Source organism: Rhinolophus sinicus, linkage group LG06 (assembly GCF_036562045.2).
Source record: "Rhinolophus sinicus isolate RSC01 linkage group LG06, ASM3656204v1, whole genome shotgun sequence".
In the NCBI taxonomy this organism is placed as follows: Eukaryota; Metazoa; Chordata; class Mammalia; order Chiroptera; family Rhinolophidae; genus Rhinolophus; species Rhinolophus sinicus.
Window position 1 is genome coordinate 154,710,743 of NC_133756.1, and position 16,916 is coordinate 154,727,658.

Sequence of the window (16,916 nt, forward strand, 5' to 3'; positions counted from 1 at the left end):
TAAATTATTTACATAGCAATTATCTCGGTGCCATTATCACATCCTTGTTCCTTAGACTGTATATCAGGTGGTTAAACAAGGGAGTCACAAGAGTGTAGAAAAGAGAAGGTACTTTGTCAGTTCCTGCTGAGTCCTGGGTCTTGGGTCATAAATATGTGATAATGGCTGATCCAAAGAACAATTATAAAATGAGATAAGCAGGTGGAAAAAGCTGTGACCCTACTTGTGGCTGACGGTAATGTAAGGATTGTAGTGATGATTTTGCCATAGGAGACAAGTATCAACAGAAATGGAATCATGATGAACAACACAGCAACTATGTAGACCGTCATTTCATTCACAAAGGTGTCCCCCCAGGTCAGCTTGAGTATTGTTGGGATGTCACAGAAGAAGTGGTTGATGAGTTAAAATCACAAAAGGGCAGAGAGAAAATCTGGAATGTCTGCTCTATTTGGACTGGAATTCCACTGATCCAGGAGCCAGCCACCAACTGGACACAGGCCTTGGAGTTCATGAATAGAGGGTAGTTCAGAGGGTTACAAATGGCCATATAGGGGTTCAGGCCATCACGACCAGAAGGAAACACTTGGTAGCTCCCAGCATAAGAATTCAGCACGTTTGTGCAGCACAGGCAACTGAAGAAATTACTCTTCTTTGGGCTCAAAGATACATGAGCATTCTGGGTTGTATAACTGATGCATAGCAGATTTCCAAACATGAAAATGTTGCCAAGGAAAACATACATGGGGATCAAAAGAGCAGGGCCCAGTTTTGTTATTAGAAATATGGTGCCATTTGCCATCAAGATAATGACATAGATGATTAAGAACAATCCAAATAGAAACATATGGAGACAAGGCACCTTAGCAAAGTCCAAGAGAACACATTCCATCAATTTTGTTAGATTTTCTTCTGGTGGTTTTTCTTGGTGTTTCATCTGTGGAAAGAGGAAATTTACCATGTGCTCTCCATCTTACCTTCATTGATTTGTGTGTGTTCTCTAAATTGTATCAGGATATTGAGATTGGTTTTCATGATCAATGCAATTGTTTCTAATTGAGGAATGTTACTATTTATGCATTTCCTGCTTCCTCAGTTTAGATCCTATGGATTATCACTGTAAATTTCCTCTGAAATGTCCTTTAAGATCATTCTTTGTGCTTTCTGAATATAGCCCAAGATAAACCAAACTATGCCCTGCTCAGCACAGACACTGGAAAAATTGGCAGTCATTGAAGATAGACCCATAGCTTTGCCATTATAATCTCACTTTTAATTAATCATATTTCTTGGCAATGCTGTTGTACTTGTCTATGAATTTTCTCTAGCACACCTCAGTAGCTCTATATCAAAAATTGTCTATTTATCCTTTTCTCCCTTTTAAGAGTAATGGTTTCATTTAAAAAGTGTCTTTTGCTTTACTTACTTTCAGAATCAAATGCTATTTCATCTTTTCTTATGGCAGAGTGTATTCCATTGTACATATACCACATCTTCTTTATCCAATCATCTATGAAATAGTGCAACTTGGGACAACATGGGTGGATCTTGAGATTATTATGCTGAGCAAAATAAATCACAGAAAAAGTCAAGAACCATATGACTTCACTGATATGTGGGATATAAAACTGAAAGGAACAATTATTTATTTATCTTTTTTAATTACAAATAAACAAAAACTCCTAGACACAGACAATAGTTTAGTGGTTACCAGAGGGTAAGAGGAAGGTAATAGATGAGGGTAAACAGGGTCAAATATCTGGTGATGGAAGGAGAACTGACTCTGGGTGGTGAACACACAATGTAATATATAAACGATGTATTACAGAATTACATCCTTGAAACCTATGTAAATTTACTAACCATTGTCATCCCAATAAATTTTAATTAAAAAAATAGAATCAAATGCTAAGCACCATATTAGATGTTCAGGCATTTTCTAAGATCTATATTGTTCCCAAGTAGAAGAATAGTCACAGTCCTTACCTCTCAGATCATTTAGTGATAGTAAAGCAAGAGGCATCCAAAAGGAATTAGCCAAATTGCAACACAACGGGCTGAATAGTGATGTGTACACTTGGTACCAAGCCAGGCCACGTTAGAAAATATGATGTATCTATCATTTCTCCATCTTTTTTACCCACATGTCTAGTCAGTTACCAAAATCATGCTAACTCTGTCTTCTATCAATTCCATTCATTTCTATTTTCATGGGAACTTCCTAAGTTCATACCTTTATAATCTTTTTAAGTTGACATACTTTTAAAATATTCTACATTTTCAGTACTATTTTGCTTTCATCACTATTCTCTTTCTGAATTCAAGGATAATGTTTTTCTAAGATGTAAATCAAATCATGGCATTTTTCTCCTTAATTTCCTTCACTGGCTCTCCTTGGTTCTCATGATTGTACTATGCACCATACTAGTGACTAATAAATGTCTCTACCAAATTCAGCCTCCTTTATTTCATTTTTTAATTTCTATAGTAGCCAGGATATGTTTCCAGTCTCTCCTGAAACTTGCACGATCATGTGACTTAGTTCATGGCAATGAAATAGGAGAGGAGACAATGTGTGCTGATTTACACATTTACACTTGCTGAAGAGGACGTCTCCTGGAATTCTACTTCATACTTTGGCTGGCTGGCCTGGAATAACCATAGCAACCATGGAAGCCACCAGCAGAAAATGTCAAAGCTGCCTGTCTCTGAATGATTGTTTAGAATTCAGCCTCACACTAAACTTGGGATTGTGACCTAGATAATTCTTTAAAGGCCTCAGATTTTAGTGTCATAAGGGTTTCTTATTCTTCCACTTAGATTAACATATTTAGTATGAATGGGGTCTTTTTGAATAATTATTTTTAATTATCATTTTTAGTTACAGTTGATATTCAATATTATCTCATATCAGTTTCAGGTATACAACTTAGTGATTAGATATTTATATAATTTATGCGGTAATCCTGCCGATTAGTCTAGTTTTTCTACTCACCCTGATATGAATGATCTAAGAACTTTCTTCACTCATCCACCATATTTCAAATGGTCATTATACACCACATGACTGCGCCCACCTGACCACAGCTGATTGGTTCAACGGTGAATGTTATGCCAACATAGGTCAAGCAGAATCATTTCCTGCAACGTTTGAATAAGAGCTAAGAGATTTAATTTCCTTTGAATATATACCCAAAAGTGGGATTGCAGGATCATATAATAGTTTAATTTTTTTGAGGAACCTCTATAGTGTTTTCCATAGTTGTTGTACCAATTTACAGTCCCACCAACAATGTGCCAACATTGTTATCTCTTGTCTTTTTGGTAACAGACATCCTACTAAGGATGAAGTAATATATCATTGTGTTTTCGATCTGCATCTTCTTGATGATTAGAGATGTTGAGTATCTTTTAGAATTTTGTTGTCTATTTAGGTTCTTCGCCTATTTTTTAATATGGTTATTTGTTTTATTTCCTATTGAGTTGCGAGAGTTTCTTATGTATTTTGAGTATTGATCCCTTATTAGATATATGGTTTTAAAATATATTCTCCTATTTCATAGTTGTCTTTTCAGTTTGTTAATTGTTTCTTTTGCTGTCCAGAAACTTTTTAGTTTGACGTAGTTCCATTTTTATTTTTCCTTTTATTGTCTGTCCTTTTGGTGTCATTCCAAAAAGAAAATAAATTTCCAAAACTAACGTCAGGGAGCTTTCCCCTATGTTTTCTTCTAGGAGTTTTATGGTTTGAAGTCTTATATTTAAGTCTTTAATTGCAATTTTTGTTAGCACTGGAAAAAACCACTGGCAATGGCCCACTTAAAAATAACACACCTGTGTCTTGTTGCTCAGTTTCTGACCTCTGTTGGCACCATTATAAGCCCATGCTAATTGCCTCTATCGGCACTACTACTAGAAGATAAAGCTATGTCTTTACAATCACCCATAGATATATCTGCATCATTTTTCTCTTTAAATGTGCTGTTTGTTCTTTTTTACTAACTTTTACCAAATCTAGCACATCAGATTATTCTGACGTGCAGTCCTCTTATGTAACACATGAAATGAACATGATATTTTATGATTTGTGAAATACAACCTTAACCTTTAACATTTTTCATGCTGCTTATTCTGTTTTCCAGCTAAATAAGCCTTCTATTTCCACATCTTCTCTAAGTCTGTACCTTTTTTTTCATTTTTCTGTTTTTCTTTCCAGCATATTAATGAATCTGACACACCCTCAACACAAACTTAGGTAATAAATTACATTTTATTGTTTTGGTTAGTTTTATAACACATGGTATATATGATCATACAATTTCAGGGGGGTTGAGAGTTTGGAGCCCAATTCAGAAACTCAGAATGTTTGACGTATGGTACATCTTCATCAGTTTGATCTCCTGCTTGCAAAACCTCAAAATTCCTTGACAAATATTCATCACCTCTTTCTTTAGTAACAAATCTGAAAGCATTAACTTTTCTTAAGTGCCTGAAATACCCTAAGGACTCTTCTGACGCTTAGGGGTGGTACATGGACATATGCAAAGTTTTCACGGCAGGATTAAAATCACATCTTAAGAGAAACTTAAGATATTACATTCCAATTTTTCAGCCCAAACAGTAAATTATATCTAAGATTAGCAACAAATGTCTGTATTTCTGCTTTCTATTGCCACACATGATATTGGACATGTATTCCATGTATTTTCAATAAAGGCATTTGTTTTAATGTTGTTTCTATAAAGCTATATATTTCAATAAAGCTATACATTTTCAGTAAAGTTCCTTGTACATTCCTCTTCTACAGATTACATATTCTCACATCAATTCAACTACTTTGTGTTTGATTTTTTCCCCATACACACCACCACTTGGACGTTACCTCCCTGACATAGTACTGTTTATCTCTGTCCATTAAAATTTGCTGAGTTTGAGTTAACACACTGCCTTTGATTTTATTTGACTAGTGTTAAGTTAAATGGGATTATTACTTCACTTAACCTCTGCACTAGCCTTTATCTAATTATTGCTTACACTATATATCTCTCCATTTTTAATAGACCCATAAAAATCACATTGCCATGTTACTTAACATTTAACAAACTAAATGCAAAATTATTTGTATACATTAATATCAAAATTTACACATCTTTTCTGTCTAAATGCAGGACTCTATCTACTAACGATTTTTTGTTTGTTTATTTGGATTTCTGTGATTCTTGAATGTTGATTCTTTCACTCCTTCCATCTTGTTGGCTTTTCCAACTTTATGACATTCACAGGTTTTGTGAACTATTCTCTATTTGGCCCCACCTAATCACTGATGAAAATATTGACCAAAACACAACCTATGAAGGCATAAATTTCAAACTTCATTAATTTTAATAAAGAAATTACTCAAAAAATGAATAAGGCAAAACATTGATATGTGTACATTTGAGGAATGTAGTAACATTAAACATTAAAGTGAAATAGAAGACTGGGAATATTAGAAAAGCAGAAAGCAATGTTGATAGTATAGCAAAGAAGCAAAAAGAATATTATATTCATAGGGGAGGGTTTAATAAATATTGTCAGGTTCTAAAGAAGGATAAGAGAGAATGATAAGATCACACTCAATATAAAAATTAGAAGCCTCTCAATGGTTTTACAACTTAAGTCTTTTTAAGTTAACAAAAGTATATATATACATATTTATTTGGAACATTTTCCACATAAATGCATTGAGCATTAAGCAAGAAAATATAATTAAAATTATTTTTACAAATAATGATGGATTTCAGAAATAATCAAAATTTATACAAGAAGCCTATATTCAATGATAAGAAGTAAGCAAAGTTATTAATGATAATAACTTCCAAAGTTGAAAATATTTGTAGACTTTATAAATGAGATTAATTACATGTAGGAGAGCTGAACTAGAGAGCAGAGAACATGGCTTAAAATATGATATATCTAAAAACCCAATTTTACCTCCCATTGTTTCTATTTCTGTTTTATTGCACATTAAAGCATTAAAGAGAATGAGTATATTAGTTTTTACTCGTGAAATACCTTGGTCCCATATATGATTCCATCAAATACACCAGAAAGAGAAAGCAGAAAGAATCCAGTAAACAAGCTTCCAGCTGGTGCAGAAGAAAGCAGGTGAGCCACTCAGTGAAAGAGCGACCACCTCTGAGAAGAGCCTGGTCATTCTGCCGCAGGGCTGCCAGGGGCAGGTAACCACTGTGGAACTGTGGGTGAGAGCATGGCCCCCGGGTGCTCAGACAATGCCGATATTTTCATGAACATCTGTCTGGCCAAAGTCACCTACATGGATCTGAGGGCATTATTGAATGGTCAAGCTGAATGACCTCTTTGTGACAAACCACAAGGTCTTCTATGCCATTTCCCAGATGACTTGTACATCACAGCCTCTACCAGGTGCGATTTCAGTGGCAAGGGTAAGGGGAGGATCACGGGGAATGCTCCTCCTAAAACTGTGCCTGTGGCTGTCTCCTTAGCAAGGTCTGCCCCCCACTCAGTTTTCTTCAGGGTTCTGCTAAGCCACCTCCCTATCTACCTTCATGTTAATAGTGCTTAGCTTAATATTAAGATTAATCATAATCGATTAGATAAAATGTCATGCTCTTTCTTATACAAGTTTGGTGATATACTTGAGTATTATAGAGCATGATTACTTAAAAAATACCGAATGAAAAACTGTAAGCTTGAACCAGTCTTTGAAAGTTCATTAAATACTCTACTGAGTTCAGAAAATGAACTGAACAATCACAGAAATGAAGCAATCTTTCTCCTGGTAATTACATTCCCTAAAGCACTCTTTACTTCTTTATTCCTGAGACTATAAACCAGAGGATTTAACATGGGAATCACTGCTGTGTAGAACACGGAAGCCACTTTGTCCTGACTCAGGGAGTAGCTGGAACTGGGTCTCAGGTAAGTATAGCTGGTGGTGGAATAGAACAGAATTATAGCTGTCAGGTGAGAAGCACACGTGGAGAACGCTTTGCGCCTCCCCTCCCCTGAATGGATACGGAAGATGGAGAAGAGGATGTAAGAATAGGAGATGCAGATGACGAGCAGAGCCCCCACCATATTCACACCAGCGCAAGTGGAAAAGATGCTTTCACTCAGGTGTGTGTCGGAACAGGAGAGCTTAAAAAGTGGAGGGCTGTCACAGAAGAAGTGGTGGATGACATTGGAACGGCAGAATGGCAAGCTGCTTACATAACTTGTGTTAACCATGGAGTTCAACAATCCTGCCGTAAAAGCCCCTGCTGCCATCTTAAGGCAGACTGTCCTGGACATGATCAAGGAGTAAAGGAGAGGGTTGCATATGGCCACGTAACGGTCATAGGCCATTAAGCCGAAGAGGATGCATTCGGTGGTGGCCAAGGCGATATAGAAGTACAACTGCAGAAAGCAGCCAGCAAAGGAGATGGTTTTCTTCTCTGACAATAAATCCACCACCATCTTTGGGGTTGTGGTGGAAGAGTAACAAATATCCACAAAGGACAGGTTAGCGAGGAAGAAATACATTGGTGTGTGAAGTCGGGGATCAGCCCTGATTAAGAAGATCATCCCAGCATTCCCCAAAACTGTAAATGTATAAATCACAAAAAAGAGCAAAAAGAGGATAATCTGTAGCTCCAGCGTGTCTGTTAATCCCAACAGGATGAACTCAGTCACCAAAGTATAATTTGTTTTGGTCATTTATTACAAATATAATTAGGTGTAGATATGTCCCTCTCCAAAGTATACAGGAAATAGTAAAAATATTAATGAGGATATTCACACATGGAAAATAGAGTGACTGGAGAAAGAGGAAAATTAGTGGACAAGTGGACGAGCATTTGAATTTATTAAGCAATTGTCTATTTTAAATCTGGCTGTAGGACTCTCAAATCCTTGGTCAAGTCTGTATACTCCGCTTAAGTTTCTGCAAATGCAACATACAGCTGTTCTGTTATTTCTTTGCCAGCACACATCCAAAATGCAAAGGATATAAGTACCCTTGCTGAAGTCTCTCCCATTCTCTGAACAAGAAGTGGGTTTAACTCAAATCCTTTTTCCCCCCTCAAGACCGCTCTGTATATTCTTCAACTCCAAAATTCATTTATTGCCTCCTGAAAATAGCTCTCGTGTACCCCAACTAGCACAAGTAGTGACCATTTCAAGTAACCAGTATTTTGACATCTGTCGTATCCTGAAGAATGAATTTATGTTTCAAAAGTGAACCAAACTAGTTAGAAGGTAAACTATCAAAATACACCATGTTGTAGCAGACATGCTTCCTGTTCACCTCAATGAACAATAGCCCCAAATCCTTACAGCTTTCTTCCCAGCACCTTACCTGTGTAGTCTATCATTTTTTATCATCAGTTCTTATGTGAAGCTTAAAAAAATTTTTAAAGAAAATATTCATTTTTAAATGGAACACAGTGGGTATTTGAAATACCTATTGATAAAGCGTTGAGACACGTTCTGAATAAATACATGTTGCTGCACTTCTTATTTCCTTAAAGAGAACTGAGTAACCATGGGGACTAAATTATAACGTTTAATTGTGGAGTCAAATCTCTAAAGGCAGAAATTCCCAGTCTCAAAGAAAATATAATCACATGCAGACATATGGACTCAAACATTGCATCATAAAGTGGTTCCAGATCTCTGTGGTACTTTAAAGTCTTTGCCAAATTAAATAATAATAATAATAATAAATTTCCTATTTACAATGGTTCTCTTTTTGTATTTTTAGCTCATTCCAAATGAGTAGCCCACTACCAAATTATCGTTCTTCTTTGCGCGCGCGCGTGTGTGAAATTTAATTGACCATATATGTTTGGATCAATTTCTGAACTCTTTATGCTGTTCTTGATTACTATCTGATTACTAAAGATTCATAGTATATCTTAAAATCAGATAGTGTCTGTCATACAATATATTTTCCAAGATTTTGGCTATTTTCAGTTCTTTACTTTTACTATTTGGTTTCAGTTTATAAATTTCTACAGAAAGACTGTTGGGGTTGATCAGTATTGTTTTCTATTTGTACATCAATTAGGAGACAATCAATGTCTTACCAGTAATGAGTCTTCCAGGTCATACACAGTACATCTCTCCATGTACATACTTGTTTAATTTCTCTCAACATTATTTTTTTGCATACAATATTTTGTTGTCTAGAGTTCTTATACATATTTCATTAGATTTACCTCTAAGTATTTCCTGTTTTGATGCTATAACAAACGATAATATTTACATTTAAAATTTTGAATTGAGGTGTTAAATTTTCTCCTTTCCAAAGCTTATTCATATTTTTTTTCTTACTTTGTTTTCCCTTTTTGCACGGTGGGCCATCAGTAACATGTAGAATGGAAGTGGTGAGAGCACACATATCCCTGCCTTGTTTCCTATTATGTTAACTGTAGGTTTTGGTCTATAGCCTTTATCAAGTTCAGGAAGTTCTATTCTGTTTTTAATTTGCTGAGATATTTTGTTATAAATAAAGGTCAAATTATATCAAATATTTTTTCTCCATCCATTGAGATTATTATATTTTTAGAATGATAATATAGTGAATTGCATTGATTTATTTTTTAATATTAAATATTCATTAAAAATTATTTGGGGCAAATCCTACTTGCTAGTGACTTTTCCATTTCATCTAAGTGCTATATATAACTGCTATAATTGCACAAGAAAGCTAACAATCATTACATGAATGGGAGAGACATCATAAACAATCATGAACAATCTGCTGAACAAAGGGCTAAGTAGTTACATGTGTTATTCCAGTCCTCACAAGAATCTGATGAGGTGGGCAACTATTATTCACAATTTTAAAGTTAATAAAAATAAGATTAAATAAGTAGACTAATATCTCACAGTTGTGAAAAGGCAAAACTAACGTTCAAATCCAGGTTGCCTGAGTCATGTGACATACGAGACAATTAAGTTCACGAACTTTCCATTGCGCAGTGGAAAGTTCACGAACTTAATTGTCTGCCCTTTCATAGTTTCTTTTCATCACTCAAATAATTGAGAAACAAACAAAAATTAGGGTGCCTAGAGATTCTTCTCAATATTGAGCTTGTATTTTAGAATTCCCTCATATAACTAAATGCTTTGAAGTATCTTTAAATATCTGATAAAAATCATAGACTTTACAGGAGAAATTATTAATTGATATTTTTATCGGCCAGTATAATGTAAGGACTTTTTGTTGTCATTATTTTTATTCAAAGATCTCCTAGTGAAGGAGACATATGTTATAACTGGCCACATTATAGTCAATTATGTTACGTTCTTCATCTTTCTCATTTAAAATAAATCCTTCAATCTATATCCCTGGAATGAAAGTAATTTCTCATCCAAAGTCCTCCTGGGGTTGGGAATTATCTTGGGAGTAATGTCCCACTTGTCACAAACTAGAAGATAAATACTCACCCCTTATACGATGTATTTGTAAAATCTGAAGAGAAACGTTGTCAACGTCTTGTACAAAACATATTCTACAGTTCAAATTCTAGATGGTGCTGAGGTAGGTGGCTGATTCCCTAAAGCTTCAACAAAATGTCTGGTGTGAGTATAACAAAGAAAATGCCACCTTCGATGTTGTGTATTGTAACTGACTTTCCGTGGGCTGGAGCAGTGGGCAGAGGATGGTGAGGGCATAATTCTAACTTTACCTCACCCATGTCAGCTTCCAAAAATCACTGCCTGATTCACTGTGCTCCTTCCTGCCATGAGGGGGAAGCTGACGATGCCTGTTTGGGAGTTTGGGAAATGCACTTGTCCAATTAATTTGGGTAAACTAAATTAAGTTAGCTAAACCTCAACAGTAAGACAACCTCAGCTTTTATGAGCACATCCACGTAGTAACATACAGTATGCTTATTTTGTGTTTGTTCTTCATTTGTCCACTTCAAAACTATGCTCAGAGAGGGGCATTATCGATCATTTATTTAACACAGGTTCACTACAGGAATTGTAATTTATAATGAAAATATCTCACCAGCCAATATCATAGAGGATAACATCTCTTAGCAAGTCAACAAAGAAATAACATACTCCAAACCCATGATAGATTAAGTACACTATTGTTCCAGGCAAAGGAGAGACAAAAGGAATAAAGTTCAACTTTAGTTGAGATGTACTTTTCTACAGTTTGTTCTTGAAAGAGTCAGCTTAGCCAAGCAAGAGTTGATGTACAGCTGCCAGCACTAATTGAAAGTCCCTTGTAGCTCAAGCACGATGCTAGTGGAATGATGGTGCCAGTGTTGGCAGGCAAGATTATCTCCTTCTTGAGACCATGATTTCCACAAGGCCTTCCCAGTGAACAAGTTCACGGTTGGACTAAAGCAACTTCACTTAGGCCATAGACAAGTACAGCAGGTCCTCTAATGACACCTTTTGGTTTAACGTCCTTTTGTTATAATGTTGATGAGATGCTATAGGAACTTTCTTGTTTATATTGATTAGCCCAGGGTAAAACAGGTTTTGTTATATCTCATTTCTCTAAAGTTCCAAGAACCTCTCTCTGATACAGGAGGATTCCTTGTAGATCAAAGATTTGGTTCCAAAGAAGACTGACTTCTTTTCTCAGTGCATCTAGAAGATTGCAGGTCATGTGTTGGGGGAAGGATACATTTGAGGTTACCAGGCATGGCAGAGAGAACAGATCTCCATTACTTATTGCCTATTACTCGCTACAGTTTTTCTCACTTAAACCACTTCTAACATTACAAAGTTTTAAATATTAGCTGAATATTCCATCCCACTATAATTTATTTTTATTTGCACCCATTCTGTTTATTTTTCTTGATTATTTCTCCTTCTGGCTATATAATGTATATTTTCCTATATAGCCCCAGGTTAGAAGTCTAATAGTAAGTGCAGAGATACAGTTGTCCTTCAAAACACTTAATATTTCTGGACCTCACACCAGACATTGTCAGACCTCATAGATAAGAAAGAGCCATAAGAAAGAAATAATTATAAGGCATGTGTAAAAGATTGATTGCTGCCATCAATGCATTTGCATAGAACACACACAAACAAAACCATCATGGTTTTTCTTTCTAGCATAGATTATGTATCCATAAGGCCAAAGATAAGAAGAATTTTGAGACAATGATCTGGGTATTTCAAGCTATTGACTAAGCAATTAAAAAGAAACCCAAAGGTCAATTTGTTTATTTTAACAAGTTTTATTTAACAAATACTCATATTAGTGTTTCTTATGTACCAGTTACATAAATATTTTACAAATGTCTACTCATTTATTCCTCTAACCACCACAGAGCAGTTAAGTAACTTTATCAGGGTTACACAACCAGTAAGCAGCAAAGCTAAGGTTTGACCCAGTCATCTCTTCCATAACTACTGTGCTCTTAGCCGTTATGTTAAACTACCTCCAAGTACGCAGATTTTCTTTTGTGGATTTACCTAGTTTACCTGTGAACAATTTTTTCCTAGAATTTTTTTCAACTCTTTTACATGGAAAAAAGTGATTTTAGGATTGGAAAAATAGAACTTTGCCTCTAAGGATTTTGCCAATGCTCATAATTGTAACAGGTGTTGTCCACTGAGCCACATGCATTCTCTTTCAGCTTGAAGGGAATTTATACCATCTCTTAATGTGCATAGCTTTCAAAGAGCAACTGCATCTTGAAACACCACCTCTGAAAAACATCCTCTAATGTCAACAATAATTTCTATTTACCTCTTTTAAAGAAAATCACCAAAAGGAAAACAAACCAAATATGTCAAAGAAAATGCCGTAACTGTGATTTTATTGTCATTTTACTTGCTTCCTTAGAAGAGAGAAACAAGTTATCTTGGTTCATCAATCATTCAAGTCAACTCACCTACTATGTCTGACAATTAAGGTCGTGAATTTGTTGCAATGATGTTGCTAACCTTTTTTTTAATATCAGAGGGATTATTCATTATGAATTTTTACCAACCGGAGAAACAGTTAACCAAGTTTACTGTTTGGAAGTGCTGAAAAGGCTGCATGAAAAAGTTAGACGACCTGAGTTTTTTGCCAACAATTCATGGCTCTTACATCACGACAACACACCAGCTCACTCGGCATTGTCTGTGAGAGAGTTTTTAGCCAGTAAACAAATAACTGTATTGGAACACCCTCCCTACTCACCTTATCTGGCCCCCAATGACTTCTTTCTTTACTTGAAGATAAAGGGAATATTGAAAGGAAGACATTTTGATGAAATTCAGGACATCAAGTGTAATACGACGACAGCTCTGATGGCCATTCCAGAAAAAGAGTTCCAAAATTGCTTTGAAGGGTGGACTAGGCGCTGGCATCGGTGCATAGCTTCCCAAGGGCAGTACTTCGAATGTGACTATAGAGATATCCAGCAATGAGGTATGTCGCACTTTTTCTAGGGTGAGTTGCTGAACGTAATTGTCAGACCTTATATTCTGACACCATCTATTTTGGATAAGAAAAACAAGAAAACCGAGAAGATGTTGGAGAGTAATTATACCATGCCATCTGAGTTTCTACTTGTTGGATTCACAGATTATCTACCTCTCAGAGTCACACTATTCTTGGTATTTCTCATGGTATATACACTAACTGTGGTGGGAAATATGGGTTTAATAATCTTAGTTAATATCAGTTCCAGCCTGCAAACCCCCATGTATTTTTTTCTCAGCAACTTGTCTTTTCTAGACATCAGCTATTCTACAGCAATCACTCCTAAAATGCTGGTGAATTTTTTAACATCCAGGAAAATCATCTCTCTCTATGGCTGTGCATTACAAATGTTTTTCTTTGCTTGTTTGGCTGATGCTGAGTGCCTTGTCCTGGCAGCAATGGCATATGACCGCTATGCAGCCATCTGCAACCCGCTGCTCTACCCTACGCTTATGTCTAAGAGAGTCTGTACCTGCTTCATTGTGTTGGCATACTTTAGTGGAAGCATGACGTCGATGGTACATGTCTGCCTCACATTCAGGCTGCCATTTTGTGGCTCCAATATTGTCAACCATTTTTTCTGCGATATCCCACCTCTTCTGGCTTTATCGTGTGCAGACACCCATATCAATGAGCTTCTGCTCTTTGCCTTGTGTGGCTTCATCCAGACCAGTACTTTCGTAGTCGTATTTATCTCTTACTTTCGTATCCTCATCACTATTTTGAGCATCAAGTCCTCAGGTGGCAGAAGCAAAACATTCTCTACCTGTGCTTCCCATCTCATAGCGGTCACTTTGTTCTACGGGACACTCCTGTTTATGTACTTACGTCCCACCACCAGCTATTCCCTGAACACTGATAAGGTAGTTGCACTGTTTTATACTGTTGTTTTCCCCATGTTTAACCCAATAATCTACAGCTTCAGAAACAAGGATGTGAAAAACGCCCTCAAAAAACTATTAGAAAGAAACTGGATTTTCAATGAATAAGAATTTAAATCGCTGAAAAATATTTAAGGCGTATCCTGCTCTTTTAATCTCATTATCAATACCGTGTTTCCCCAAAAATAAGACCTAACCGGAAAATAAGCACTCGCATGCTTTTTCAGGATGCTCATAATATAGAATAAGCCCTAATGAGTCTTTTAGAGCAAAAATTAATATAAGACCCGGTCTTATTTTGGGGAAAATACGGTACTATGCCATGAATAGCTTATATGTCAACTATTTTAAATTGGTCATCATTTTCCCGAAATAAAGACAACTTTTCATTCTTACTACTTTAAAATGCTTTCATCCTCTCTTCCAGAAATGTTCTCTCCAAAATTCTTCTTTTCTGTAAAACATTCCTGAGTTAAAATAACTAATAATAATTGCTCTCGGATTAGTGTCCTTAAAATACATTGTATAGTGATTTATTATAGTCTTTATCATGTATTGAAGGTATACATTGACTTGTCTGCCAACTCACCCATATTGGAAGCTTCATGGCAGCTGGGAATATGTTTTGGTTTGGGGGAGGGGATGTGTTTGCACATCCCTTTGGGGTATATGAAAACCTGGAGTCCTGGGTGGTATTGGTGACAAACAGGATGGGCTCCCCCTTTTCTGACTTTTAACAACATATCTCTTTGATTTAGACTATGTGTAAGCCAGGAGTTCTGCTGGGCAGCTGCCAGGGTCTTGACCCAAGTACAAGCTGCAGCAATGGGCTTTCTAACGGGGCTAAATTTCTCCTCCTGCTCATTTCTATCTGTCTACCTACCCTATCATCACCAGCTGAATAATTTCAGTACTGTTCCCAAATAGCCAGAAAATTTCCTAACCTATAGTTTATTTATCTTTCAAATGTTCTTATTTTGTGAAAAAGCATAATATTTACATAACGTCTGTATTTAATATTTGTGTATATGAGAGTGTGTATATTGTTAAGATGGGATTGTAATGGTGGCACTATATATCTTCTATTTTGAGGTTTGAATCTCTGGTATAATTTGCTTTAACAAGTGTAATTTAGTTTGGGACTTTTTGAAAGCTCTTCTTTTCCCACTTCCTTTCCGCCAGGCCTACATGATTCTGCTTGTTGTACATACTAGTTTCAATGTTTCTATTTACTTCAGTCCAATGCTTGCACTATGACTTGGGAGAAGTTTTGCATCTGTATGGGATCCACTCCTGGCTCTAACTTAAATCTACATAACATATGCGAAGGTTGCAATAACCATCTTAAATGTACCTTCCCCCACCCTAACCCACAAAGCCGAACTCAATAGAAAATTCCACAACAGGCCAAAGCAATTTACATCCTAGTTAGAAAATAGAAAACTTCAGATGAACCAAAGACTCCAGACAGTAGTCTCCAGCAGACTCTGCCCCGCTGACCCTCCTCTTACTTTAATAAATTTTCTGATGTAAATGATGTTGGATCTGCTGGCAGTTTCTGGGTGTGGGCCGGGATCGTGTCTCCTGAAGCCAAGAATGGACACACGGACCAGGGAGAGGCAAAAAGTTGTAAAGGAAGATCGTTTATTAGAGGCAGGAGAAGAGGTTGTAGCTCCTGAGTGGGAGGGGTACCCGAAACTGGGAAGCCAGGAAGGAAAAATCTAGACCAAAGAATCTTATTGTTAATTTTTTATTGGAAACTATATTATGACTGTGTTGAAATTTATTTTTAATTAACTGTGAATTATCAGAGAGATTGAAACAGCATAACCCTTTAAACTTTTTACATCCTTTATTGTGTTTGAGAAGTAGATAATCTATGGCAACTCGGTTATTGAGAACTGCTTTAATGATCTGTCCTAACTCTTGTCTCATGGCATGGATAGCCTGTGAGGTAGATTAAAGCACTGGTTGGAACAGCCATTGAAACTAACACATTGATTAGCCAGAGTCACGGTTCTTTTTTCTTTACTCAGTTCTAGTATTTGGGTGAGAACTATTAGCTCAGCTAGTTGTGTGCTGGCCCCAGAGGGAAAGCTTGTATTTTCTAAGATATTATGTAGAGTAACTACAGTATATCTAGCCTTTTGTATGTCATTTTTCATAAAAGAGCTCTCATCAGTGTGTTGGGGAAAAGCGGTGAGGACCTAGAGACTCAAGCGGCACGCAGCCATCAGGGAGAACACAGCTTTATTATGCCGGTAGGCCCAGCGGGATTGTTCCCAAAGACTGAGCACTTACTGGTGTTGGGCACTTTGTTTTATAGGGTTATGCCTCTGGGTTTGGGGGGATTCGTGCCATTGCTATTGCAGCACTGGGGATTGGTTAAATCTGGCCGGGTTGCCGGGGAGGTCTGTCCCTAACAGCTGTGATCGCTCAACACTGTTTTGACGGGAAAGCCTCTAACTGCTGTGCTCACAGGAAAAAACTGTCCCAACAAGTGAAGAGAGTCCAATCTGTGTTGTCTAGGGATGTTTTTTGTAAATCTGCTCTAGCAGTATAAGTTTGTATTAAAATTTGTT

The 16,916-nt window shown here is 36.6% G+C and overlaps 2 protein-coding genes and 1 pseudogene across 2 annotated transcripts; 1 reads left to right on the plus strand and 2 right to left on the minus strand.

Moving 5' to 3' along the window:
* Window positions 1-4: 4 nt before the first annotated feature.
* On the minus strand, window positions 5-961 carry LOC109439826 (olfactory receptor 10AG1; annotated as a pseudogene).
* A 5,810-nt stretch (window positions 962-6,771) lies between these two features.
* Window positions 6,772-7,716, minus strand: LOC141572460 (olfactory receptor 5F1-like). The gene has a single exon (XM_074337158.1). It carries the CDS (start codon window positions 7,714-7,716, stop codon window positions 6,772-6,774), a length of 945 nt encoding a protein of 314 aa, XP_074193259.1.
* A 5,784-nt stretch (window positions 7,717-13,500) lies between these two features.
* LOC109439443 (olfactory receptor 5AS1) lies at window positions 13,501-14,442 on the plus strand. The gene has a single exon (XM_019719751.2). The coding sequence runs from the start codon at window positions 13,501-13,503 to the stop codon at window positions 14,440-14,442; it is 942 nt and encodes a 313-aa protein (XP_019575310.2).
* The last annotated feature ends 2,474 nt before the right edge of the window (window positions 14,443-16,916 follow it).